General features: G+C 26.8%; 1 protein-coding gene across 1 annotated transcript in view; it reads right to left on the reverse strand.

The window, feature by feature from the left end:
* Positions 1-12,716, reverse strand: part of Sur (Sulfonylurea receptor) — a 146,422-nt gene that overhangs the window by 110,724 nt on the left and 22,982 nt on the right. The window contains exon 3 of the mRNA XM_075293383.1: positions 5,179-5,440. Coding sequence (XP_075149498.1) covers positions 5,179-5,440 — 262 coding nt within the window. The remainder of the gene's footprint in view (positions 1-5,178; positions 5,441-12,716) is intronic.

Genomic DNA, 12,716 nt, shown 5'->3' on the forward strand with positions numbered 1-12,716 from the left:
TTTTTAATAATGTTCTGTATTCAAGTAGTTGGACAATCTTGTATATTTCTTGTGAATTTTAAGTGTGGTTTGTCAAGGAAAGGTATCCTTCTCCTCAACATATCTGAAAATTAAGCACTCTATTATAACATACAAAGAATTACTGTGTCCCATCCAATAAATCGGAAAAAGCAAAAGTAGTAAAAAATTTTACCACATTAACATTTGCTAAAATGTTGGAAAATGATGCACCCTATACGTTGGCTGCCAATTTCATGTAAATTTAAGTTCTTTACTAAAAAGAAGTCTGGCAGAAGCCTGTGCAAAAATCATAAAATTATGTACCGAGTTCCCATTTACGGACAACCCTCTACTTTCAACTTAAGAAAAAAAAACGGACAAAAGGGAACCCACTCTTTACTAAAAAGAAGTCTGGCAGAAGCCTGTGCAAAAATCAAAAATTATGTACCGAGTTCCCATTTTCGGACCCTCTACTTTCAATTTAAGAAAAAAACGGACAAAAGGGAACCCACCCCAACATTCAATGAAAATTTCAAGCAAATCGCATAATTTTGTTCCAAGTTTCAAAAAGTAGGGCAAGGGGGAGGTCCCCCTCCCCATCCACATATGAAATCATCGGGTACCCCATATTAATTCCATAACCTCATCACATGTTCACTGTAAATCTCAGATAATTTAGAGAATTTTAGTTTTTTCACTGTACTTTAAAAAAAAGTCGAACAAAGGGGAGATCCCCCTCCGCCACCAAATATCGAAATATAAAGTAGCGGATCTTTGTCTAGATGCTAACCCCAACCTTCAATGAAAATTTCAAGCAAATCGGTCAACTTTGGTCCAAATTTCAAAAAGTCCGACAAAGGGGAGGTCCCCCTCCGCGACCAGGTGTCAAAAAATGAGGTACCCTATTTTCACCACATGAACGCCCCCTACGATCTCTGAAAGTTTCAAGTAAATCGGTTCAGCCGTTTCGTAGCCAACTCGGACCACACAAACAAACAAAAAGTCGCTTAAGGGGAGGTACCCCCTCCCGGTCAAATTTCGAAAAAAAATTGCGAATCTTTGTCTAGGGATCACCCCCTACTATCCCTGAAAACTTCGTGCAAATCGGTCAAGTTTGGTTTAATTTTCAAAAAGTCGGACAAAGGGGAGGTTCCTCTCCGCGACCATATGTCAAAAAATGAGGTACCCTATTTTCAGCACATGAGTGCCCCCCACGATCTCTGAAAGTTTCAAGTAAATCGGTTCAGCCGTTTTCGCGCCAACCCGGAACATACAAATAAACAAACAAACAAACAAACAAATAAACAAACATAATTTGAATTTTATATATATAGATTTTTTCAAAATGTTATATCTATAGAAAAATTTTATTTCTATAGAAAATTTTATAAAATTTTATTTCTATAAAAAATTTTCTCAAAATTTTATTTCTGAAGAAAATGTTCCCAAAAATGTTCTTTCTACTAAAGATTTAATTTCTAAAGAAAATTTTGTGAAATTACTTCTATAGAAAATTAGGTTAAAATTTTTTTCTAAATATTGTATCTCTATAGAAAATTTTCTTAAAATTTTATTTCTATAGAAAATTTGTCACAAGCTTATTTTTTTTTTCAAAATTATATTTCTATAAAAATTTTTCTGAAAATTTTATTACTATAGAAAATTTTCTCAAAATTTAACTTCTAAAGAAAATTTTGTCAAAATTTGATTTCTATAAAAAAAAAAACTTATCAAAATTGTATTTCTATAGAAAATGTTCTCAATATTTGATTTCCATAGACAACTGAAATACGTCTTAATGGGAGAGGTATATTTTGCAAAATTTACCAAAACTTCAAGAATTTTACCAATATATCAAATAGTATATAGGTAGAATTTTAACAACTGTAGTGACTGTGTTCTAAAAATTTTTTTCTCAAAATTTTATTTATCTAAAAAATTTTCTCAAAAGTTCTTTTTAACTAAAAATTTTTCTCAAAATTTTATTTATCTAAAAAATTTTCTCAAAATTTTATTTCTATAGAAAATTTTCTCAAAATTTAACTACTAAAGAAAATTTTCTAAAAGTTTGTGCTTCTATAGAAAATTTTGTAAAAAATGTATTTCTATAAAAAAATTCTTAAACTTTTATGTCTATAGAAAATTTTCTCAAAATTTAATTTCTAAAGAAAATTTTGTCAAAATTTGTACTTTGATAGAAAATTTTGTAAAAAATGTATTTCTATAAAAAAATTTTTCAAAATTTTATTTCTTTAGAAAATGTTCTCAAAATTTAACTTCTAAAGAAAATTTTGTCAAAATTTGTACTTCGATAGAAAAGTTTTTAAAAAATTTATTTCTATAAAAAATTTTCTCAAAATTTTATTTCCATACAAAATATTCTCAAAATTTAACTTCTAAAGAAAATTTTGTCAAAATTTGTACTTTGATACTTTGTAAGTTTTGTAAAAATATTATTTCTATAAAACAATTTCTCAAAATTTTATTTCTATTGAAAATTTTCGCAAAATTGTTTTTCTATAGAATATTTTGTAAAAATGTTATTTCTATAGAAAATGTTCTCACAATATTATTTCTATAGCAAATTTTCCCAAAATTTAACTTCTAAAGAAAATTTTGTAAAAATTGTATTTCTATAAAAAAAATTCAAAATTTAACTTCTAAAGAAAATTTTGTAAAAATGTATACTTCTATAGAAAATTTTGTAAAATTTTATTTCTATAAAAATTTTTCTAAAAATTTCTCAAAATATATTTCTATAAAAAATTTTCTGAACATTTTATTTCTATAGAGTTTTCTCACAATTTAACTTCTAAAAAAAGTTTTGTCGAAATTTTTACTTCTACAGAAAAGTATGTCAAAAGTTTTACGTCTCTAAAAAATGTCTATATAAAATTGTTTCAAAATTTAACTACTAAAGAAAATTCTCTAAAAGTTTGTACTTCTATAGAAAATTTTGTAAAAAATTTATTTCTATAAAAAAAATTAAGTTCAATCATCTGTGATCGTAGCCATAAGGAAAAAACTCTGTGATATTTTAATTTAGTTTTTATTTATTTATTTTTGAAATTATTTTAAATTTGTGTTTAATGTTATGGTGTTCATGTGCCGTCACTTTTTACCTTTTAACAATGATATCGAAAATATGAAAAAAGACTAAATATTTCAATAAAATTTATCCCAGAAGAAGTTGGAAATTACCAACGAAACGTCGGATAAAAATATGAAGTAAAGTCTTTTTATTTGCATATTTAGAGACCTTAAAAGCCCGATTTAGAATTAATCTAAAAGAATCGAAAAAGAAAAAAAAAATCTTAAACTTTTATGTCTACACGGTTGAAAAAGACTGTTTTTCATATGTTTGGCTATAAACATTATATGTTTGGAACACAAATTTTTAAACACAATATTTTTGAGTGCAAGCATATAATGTTCATAAACTAGCATAACATGTTTGGGACATATATGTTAATATGTTAGAACATATTATGTTTGGGACATAAAATGTTTGTAAATATAATATGCTTGAATGCAAACATATATTAATTTAGAAATAGCCTATAAACATATATGTGTTTAGTAGCTTGGAGCGCTATTTAACAGGGAGCGATATTAAATTAAGTTGGTGGTTGTTGCTTGTTATTACAAAATTAACATTTTATTTTTCCTTGGGCAATTGATCAGCTACTTCTTTGATCCTTACAAACTGTGTGGTCCGCTGTTCGAGTCCCCGTCCGGCAAAAGGTAAAATTAAAATAAAAAATATCATAACATTGATTAATTTCTTCTAAAATGTTTGTATTACAGAAAAAGGTGCTAAGAACTAAAAAATCTCGTGGAAGTGAGAAAGATGTCGGAGAATATACAATTGGGCAGAAACAAAATTTTGAGCATTCAGGTCGAAAACCTATGTTGTTAGCACCTATATTACCTGTTTATTTTCATAATTCATTATGATTGTAAATATATAAATAAATAAATAAAATTTTGAGCACAATATTGTTTTGGAGAATTTTTTTTTTAAGCATATAATATTTTTGGGTGCAAAATGCTTCCAAACATATTATATGGTCACATAATAACATATTGTTTTTTGGAAGACAACATTATTGAATTTGGATGCAAAAATACAAAATGTTTGGAACTTAGACTACCCAAACATATATTGTTTAGACCAATATGCTTTCAAACATATTATATATTGGAAGAGATCAAACATATAAATGTTTGGGCAATACCCAAAAATGTATATGCTTGAAGCAAAATATGTTTGGGAGTATATGTTAGAGAAGCGATTTTTTGTGAGCGTGTATAGAAAATTTTCTCAAAATTTTACTACTAAAGAAAATTTTCTAAAAGTTTGTACTTCTATAGAAAATTTTGTAAAAAAATTATTTCTATAAAAAAATTTTCTCAAAATTTTATTTCTATAGAAAATATTCTCAAAATTTAACTTCTAAAGAAAATTTTGTCAAAATTTGTACTTTGATAGAAAAGTTTGTAAAAAATATATTTCTATAAAAATAATTTCTCAAAATTTTATTTCTATAGAAAATGTTGTTTGATAGAAAAGTTTGTAAAAAATTTATTTCTATAAAAAGTTTTCTCAAAATTGTATTTCTATAGAAAATGTTCTCAAAATGTGTACTTCTATAGAAAATTTTGTAAAAATTTTATTTCTATAAAACATATTTCCAAAATTCTTTATTTCAATAGAAAATTTTCGCAAAATTTTATTTCTAACATATAAAAAAAAAATTCTAAAAATTTTATTTCTATAGAAAATTTTCGCAATATTGTATTTCTGTAGAATATTTTGTAAAAATGTTATTTCTATAGAAAATGTTCTCACAATTTTATTTCCATAGCAAATTTTCTCAAATTTAAACTTCTAAAGAAAATATTGTAAAAATTTTATTTTGTATAAAAAAAAAATTCAAAATTTAACTTCAAAAGAAATATTTTGTCAAAATTTATACTTCTATAGAAAATTTTGTAAATTTTTTTTCTATAAAAATTTTTCTAAAAATTTCTCAAAATTGTATTTCTTGAGCAAATTTTCTCAAAAATACCTCTAGATTTGGAAATCTGTACTTCTGTTCTAGTTTAAAAGTTCTATCCTTCTGATATGATTATTTCCTTTGGGTAAGATTTAACGGAATATCTACCTTAACTTACCATTATCACCACATTTGCTGAAGAGTATAAAGCTCTAGCTATAGCCACTCTCTGTCTTTGGCCACCGGACAAATTAATACCACGTTCACCAATTACTGTCAAATCTCCGGCAGGCATAAGATCAATATCGGGTTTAAGGGCACATGCATCCAATACAAAATCATAACGTTTCGGACGAAATGATTCACCGAATAGAATATTTTCACGTATACTGGCATTCAATAGCCAGGGCTGTTGGGGTACAAAAGCAATGGTCGAAGATCTGAAAAAAAAGAGAAAGATTAGACACAAAATACTTCATTAAAAATGTCGGGCTTTTTTAGTGTATGTAAACAAATATTTGTGTAAAACAAACATTATTTTCTCTTATATTCTCTACATTTTATATTCTCGACAGTAACAATTTTCTTCATAATATCTAACAATTATCTAAGTACTTTTTTTCTCGTAAATGGTGCACAGGGGACGTATGGTATAGACTTTGAACAAAAAACAGATCATATGGACATAACTTCTCTTCAGCCTATTTATGTTTTTATGCGTGGGAAGCAGCAAATGCAAGAGAGAGCGAGAGAGTTTGCAATTAATGATGGTAGAATATGATAAGTGTGTTGAGTATATGCATCGATGGATAGTTTGCTCTCTCAGACAGGGCTGCCAAATTTGGCGATTTATCGGCATTTTGAAGATTTTGTTAACACGAAAAAATTTCGATAATGTAGAAAATGTCGTTTTCCCGATTTTTGTCTCAAAAGTGACGATATAGCTCCGTTCTTAAACTCAGAGTTAAATTGAATATTAAAATAATTTAGAGTTTGTTTTTGAAAAAAAAAACGGAAATAAAACAAGGGAAACACGAGATTCTTCGGAAGGTTAACCCTAGGATAGACTACTTGGTCTGGCCAGACCAAATTTGACTTGTGATCGAAAGCTTATCGCCTATCCTAGGGTTAAAGCCTTAGCTTTAATTAACATTGAGGATACAAATAATATTTTCTTAACCCTTTTACTTGTTTTAATTTTAAATAACTTATGCTATACATTTTCAATTAAAGTGACATCCATTCGAAATTAATTGAATTTATAAAATTTCGCTATTAAATTCAATTGCCTTAATTTCACAAATTTCTTCATTACCATCTCGTTATCAATTGTTAATGCTTATTTAATAATTTGTCATGTCAATTTTCGTTTAAATTAAAATATTACACAGTCGTAACCGTTCATTTGATACATATGAATAATGCTATTGCTAAATGTCAACGCCAATTTCATTACCACCCTGTATCATAGCAAATATATGTGTTATAGAATACAAATCCAATAAATATAGACTTTTTATTCGTCTTATTATACATTTGACATTTCTACTTCCCTCAGATATTTGCATATTTCAATTGAACAAATAAAAAAAAGTAGACAATTTTCTTCTTCTTTAGCAATATAGTCGCACTCATAAGAGAAGATGTAAACATAATTCTTATTGCATTTTTCGTCTTCGTTCTCCTATATACATTAGTGAGCGAGTTTCAGAGAAAGAGACATAGAGAGTGTGTGTGCGTATATATGTTCCCAATCTAAATGCGCCTGCAAATGCCTATGACGCGAGAAAATACTGAGCTGAGTAATGCAATAATATGACAGGCACACACTCACATTCTCTATGAAACTTCCCTGCAAACATTTTCTATCGAAAGTGTATAGAAGTAGATTCCCCCTGGAAGATAAAACTTTCATAGGCGATATCATTTTCTTATCGAGTAAGTGTCCCCGTTCGGGAACAAATGTCCCACTACGCGATAGTGTTCTCGGGGAATCAAACCAGTGACCAAAAGAAGTCAAAAAAGCGATAGTTATTTTTTAAAAAATAAAAATGATGATCGGCCGCACCGAGCTTTGAACTCGGAACCTCTCGTTTTCAAGTCAGAGGCTCTCCCTCTGTGCCACCCACGCTCGTTGGTTGATAGTGGCTTTTTACACACATGTACTCTCAGAGAGGTGCTATTGAAAAATTAGCTATGTCGATGTATGTAGTCTATATTTAGATTTTTGATCGCTGTTAGAGTCGAATTTGTTTCGAAACGGAAACACCCCACGCGATAGTTGTTTTTATTGTTGCTGTGCTTGCGATTTTACTACCAGAAAACTTGCTAGCGATCCGAAATAGTGACATCTTAGCGAAAGGCGATAAAACTATCACCCAAATGTTGGCCACTATCAACCAACGAGCGTGGGTGGCACAGAGGGAGAGCCTCTGACCTGAAAACGAAAGGTTCCGAGTTCAAAGCTCGGTGCGGCCGATCATCATTTTTATTTTTTAAAAAATAACTATCGCTTTTTGACTTCTTTTGGTCACTGGTTCGATTCCCCGAGAACACTATCGCGTAGTGGGACATTTGTTCCCGAACGGTGACACTTACTAGATAAGAAAATGATATCGCCTATGAAAGTTTTATCTTCCAGGGTGAAACTACTTCGATACACTTTCGATAGAAAATGTTTGCAGGGTATCCTTTAGTATTCGTCACATATGTGTTGGTTGGGGTTGAGTACATGATGGTGAGTGAGTTTAAGTACACATTCAAGTATTCATTGAACGGAGAAGAGAACCCTGTAAACATTAGTGAGTAATTTACATAGAAAACATATAAAAGCTAATCTTCTTGTCCTCCACCCAGAGAAGGAATATAATTGATCACCTCGAATATGAGTCTAGCACACTGTTGCCAGAAGTAGGGGAAATTCCCTACATGTAGTTTTTTTTCTAATATTTAGTGTCTCGTAGGGACGTAGAGCACAATATAGGTACTTTTCAATCAACACAATTTTAAATAATTTTTACATTTTAGTGAATCTAGAGCAGAATCCGGAAAGTCTTGATCTTTTACAATGTGTGGTAACCGCGGACAGCACACGTGCAAAGAAATCTACTAGAAATCTAAATCTACCAAGCAAATATTTCTATAGAAAAATTCTATAGAAAAATTTTGTTTTCGGGAGGTTCAAGTGTGGTTCATTGTTGGGTTTAATGAACTGCCTGAATTTATTCTGATAATTGGTTGATAGTTTTGCTGCAAGTAGAGTATGCTGATGGGGAATGTGGTAATTCCGAAACGTGCGTCCATCCAACCATCTTGCAGTCTATAGGACTTTGCCCAAATAAATTTGACAAACATTCTTTTCCTCTGTTGGTTAAGCTACACTTGTAGTTTAGTCAATGTATGGTTTTAAGCTGCAATAAAAACAACAACAAAATTTTCTTTCTTTAGAAAATTTTGTCAAAATTTTATTTATATAGAAAATTTTCTTAACATTTTATTTCTATAGAAAATTTTTTCAAAATTTTATTTCTATAGAATATGTTCTCAAAATTTTATTTCTATATAAAAATTTTCTTAAAATTTTATTTTTACAAAAACTTTTGTCAAAATTTTATTTCTATAGAACATTTTCTCACAATTTTATTTCTGTAAAAAATTTTCTCCAAATTCTATTTCTATAGAAAATTTTCTCAAAATTATATTTCTATAGAATATTTTGTCAAAATTTTATTTCTATAGAAAATGTTGTCAACATTTAATTTCTCTTATTTTATTTTATTTTATTTTATTGTATTTCTCAAAATTTTATTTCTATAGAAATTTTTTCAAAATTGTATTTCTCTTATTTTATTTTATTTTATTTTATTGTATTTCTCAAAATTTTATTTCTATAGAAATTTTTTCAAATTTTTATTTCTATAGAAAATTTTTTCAAAATTTCATTTCTATAGAAAATGTTGTCAAAATTTTATTTCTCTTATTTTATTTTATTTTATGTTATTTTATTTTATTTTATTTTATTTTATTTTATTTTATTGTATTTCTCAAAATTTTATTTCTATAGAAAATTTTTCAAAATATTATTTCTATAGAAAATTTTGTCAAAATTTTAATTCTATAGAAAATGTTGTCAAAATTTTATTTCTCTTATTTTATTTTATTTTATTTTATTTTATTTTATTTTATTTCTCAAAATTTTATTTCTATAGAAAATTTTTCAAAATATTATTTCTATAGAAAATTTTGTCAAAATTTTAATTCTATAGAAAATTTTGTCAAAATTTTATTTCCAGAAAAAGTTTGCCACAATTTTATTTCTATTGAATATTTTCTCAAAATCTTATTTCTATAGAAAATTTTCTCAAAATTTTATTTCTATAAAAAATTTTGTAAAAATTTTAGTTCTTTAGAAAATTTTGTCAATATTTTACTTCTTTAGAAAATTTTGTAAAAATATTATTTCTATAGAAGATTTTGTCAAATTTTTGTTTTATAGAAACTTTTTCGAAAATTTCATTTTATATAAACTTTTAAAAATGTACATAAATTGTTTATTGGGTTAATTGTTCATATATGTATATATGACTAGTATTTATAATATTTTAGCTTCTTTAGCTCTTATTCTTTATTATCGACAAATTCAATTTATATGCAATAACTCCTCTTTGACTATTGGGGGTATTCGTTTTTATAACCGTCACCATATGATGGTGATGGTGGTATAATAAGTTTATCATTCCGTTTGTGACACATCGAGATATAGATTTTTGACTAGATAAAGCAAAAATATATATGAACACAATAATATTCTAAGACGATATAATGATGTACGCTTGTTTGTCTCTATATTAAATGACGCTATAACCTTCAATAAAGGAGCTCTCATTTTGATCGATGGAACAGATTTGCTTTTTATACCCTAGACCACATAGTTGTCAGGGTATAATAACTTTGATCTGCCAAAAAATGTCCCTATCAGAAATATCGATTTAAGACTCCATAAAATATATACCGATAGTCGCAGAATCACCTCCTGAGTCAATCTAGCGCTTGGTGTCCATTCATCTGAGCGGTCCCCAAGTTGACTTCTTGAACATCTATACACCACAATTTTTATCCGATTTTGTGGAATTAAAAAACTAGGGGTATTTTGGGTCCTGCAAAGATCTATGCCAAATTTAAACTTATCTCCCGATTTCAATTCTTGGTCATCGGTAGATACTGTAATTTTTATCGGTTAAGTCTAAAATTGGAAATGTAGAAATTTCTATACCATTTCACGGGAAATCTAGAGGTATTTTAGGTCCACAGAAAAATATATAAAATTTGCTTTACATCAACTCATGTGATCGCTGGTAGTGAATATGTAAGATTCGAACTTGCCGAACTTATGGTTGTCTGTTCTCAGTTTCCATCCTGCTGCTGCTACATTTCTCTAGTGCCAAGCCAAGCATCCAAACATCTATTTCAGTTCTAGGTTCTGGCCTAACCAAACAAATAGAATTTCTAGGCTTGCAGCCAAAAAATAAAAATAAATACAATAAAAAATAAAATTATATAACCATAAAAAAATGCATGTTTGAATTTTGTTTTTGTTTTTTTTTTTTTTTTTTTGAGGAGAGCTCTATGGAAACGAAATCATCGCACCATCATAAACCATCGTGGAAAGTGCTATGTACTTGGTTATGATTCTTGTATCATCATAGAAATAAATAAAATTTATTGACACATAGAGATTTATTATTGTGGAAAATTTCATTGGCATAAAAGATACTCGAGACCAATTTTATCACTAGAGTCGTTTTTAAAAAGTTGTAAATAAAAACTCACTCGCACACACAAACGACAAATTATATGATGTACTATGTGTGCCATAAAAATGTTCACATTTGTAGACGCATTGCTATTAAATATTACATGTCTACCAGTGCCGGAGATTGGTGCTAAAAATCATGGACAATTGAAAAATTGAACATGTTTTTTTTTTTTTGCTTCTATTTTTACTGTTGCCAATGTTAATGTTGGTAAATCTATGGGTTCATGTTATGTGGCAAATGATTAATGTTTATGCAATAATAAACACTTCATATTCTCATGTTTGCTTTAATAAAATTTTGTTAAAAATTTTAGAGAAGAAAATTAAAGGCATAATTTAAGTCTTAATAATTCCATGGCATCAAAATGAACTTGAGTGAAAAAAGAGACAAATTTCTTTGCATGTTTTTAGGCGTCATCAACATTCCGCATTGCCGCCACTATGCCTTAGAGAAAGAAAAAGTGCTCTAGATTTTAGTATTGGATGTAGTAGTTTCATTTTATTTTGCAAGATTTTATTTGTATAGAAACTATTGGTCAAATTTTTATTTCTATAGAAAATTTCAGCAAAATTTTAGTCCTATCATAACTTTTCGCAAAATTTTATTTCTATAGAAAATTTTTGTCAAATTTTTATTTGTGTAGAAAATTTCTGCAAAATTTTATTTCTTATAAAACTTTTTGCAAATTTTTGAATTCTTTAGAAAATTTTGTCAAAATTTTATTTCTCTAGCAAATTGTTTTCAAAAATTTATTTCTACAGAAAATTTTCGCAAAAAAGTATTTTTTTTTCAAAATTTTATTTCTGTAGAAATTTTGCAAAATGTATAGAAAATTTTGTCAATTTTTTTTCTATAGAAAATTTTGTAAAATTTTATTTTTCTAGAAACTTTAGCCAAATTTTTATCTCTATCGAAAATTTTGTCAAATTTTTATTTCTATAAAAAATTTTATGAAAATTTTATTTCTATAGAAAATTTTACCAAAATTTTAATTTTCTTTAGAAAAATTTGTCAAAATTTTATTTCTGTAGAACATTTTCGCAAAAATTTATTTCTACATAATTTTTTTTTTTAATTTTATTGCTGTAGAAATTTTGCAAAATGTTATTTCTATAGAAAATTTTGTCTATAGAAAGTTTTGTCAAAATTTTATTTCTCTAGAAACTTTAGTCAAATTTTTATCTCTATCGAAAATGTTGTCAAAATTTTATTTCTATAAAAAATTTTATGAAAATTTTATTTCTATAGAATATTTTGTCAAAATTATATTTCTATAGAAAATTTTGCCAAAAAATTATTTCTATAGAATTTTTTTTTTGAAAATTTCATTTCTATAGAAATTTTTTGCAAAGTTTCATTTCTATAGAAAATATTTGTCCAATTTTTATTTCTATAAAAAAATTTATTTTTAAAGAAAATTCTTGCAAATTGTATTTTATGAAAAGTTTTATTTCTATAGAAAATTTTTCCAAAAATTTATTTCTACAGAAATATTTTCGAAAATTTTATTTCTATAGAATTTTTTTGCAAAATTTTATTTCTTATAGAATTTTTTGCAATTTTTTTAATTCTTTAGAAAATTTTTGCAAAATTGTATTTCTATAGAAAATTTTCCCAAAAAAATATTTCTATAATTTTTTTTATTTTTTTATTTCTACAGAAAATTTTCGCAAAAAAGTATTTTTTTCAAAATTTTATTTCTGTAGATCATTTTCGAAAAAATTTATTTCTATATATTTTGTTTTTTTTTTGTAATTTTATTTCTGTAGAAATTTTGCAAAATGTTATTTCTATAGAAAATTTTGTAAATTTTTTTTTCTATAGAAAGTTTTGTCAAAATTTTATTTCTCTAGAAACTCTAGTCAAATTTTTATTTCTATCGAAAATTTTGTCAAAATTT

This window comes from Haematobia irritans, chromosome 2 (genome assembly GCF_050003625.1).
Source record: "Haematobia irritans isolate KBUSLIRL chromosome 2, ASM5000362v1, whole genome shotgun sequence".
NCBI lineage: Eukaryota > Metazoa > Arthropoda > Insecta > Diptera > Muscidae > Haematobia > Haematobia irritans.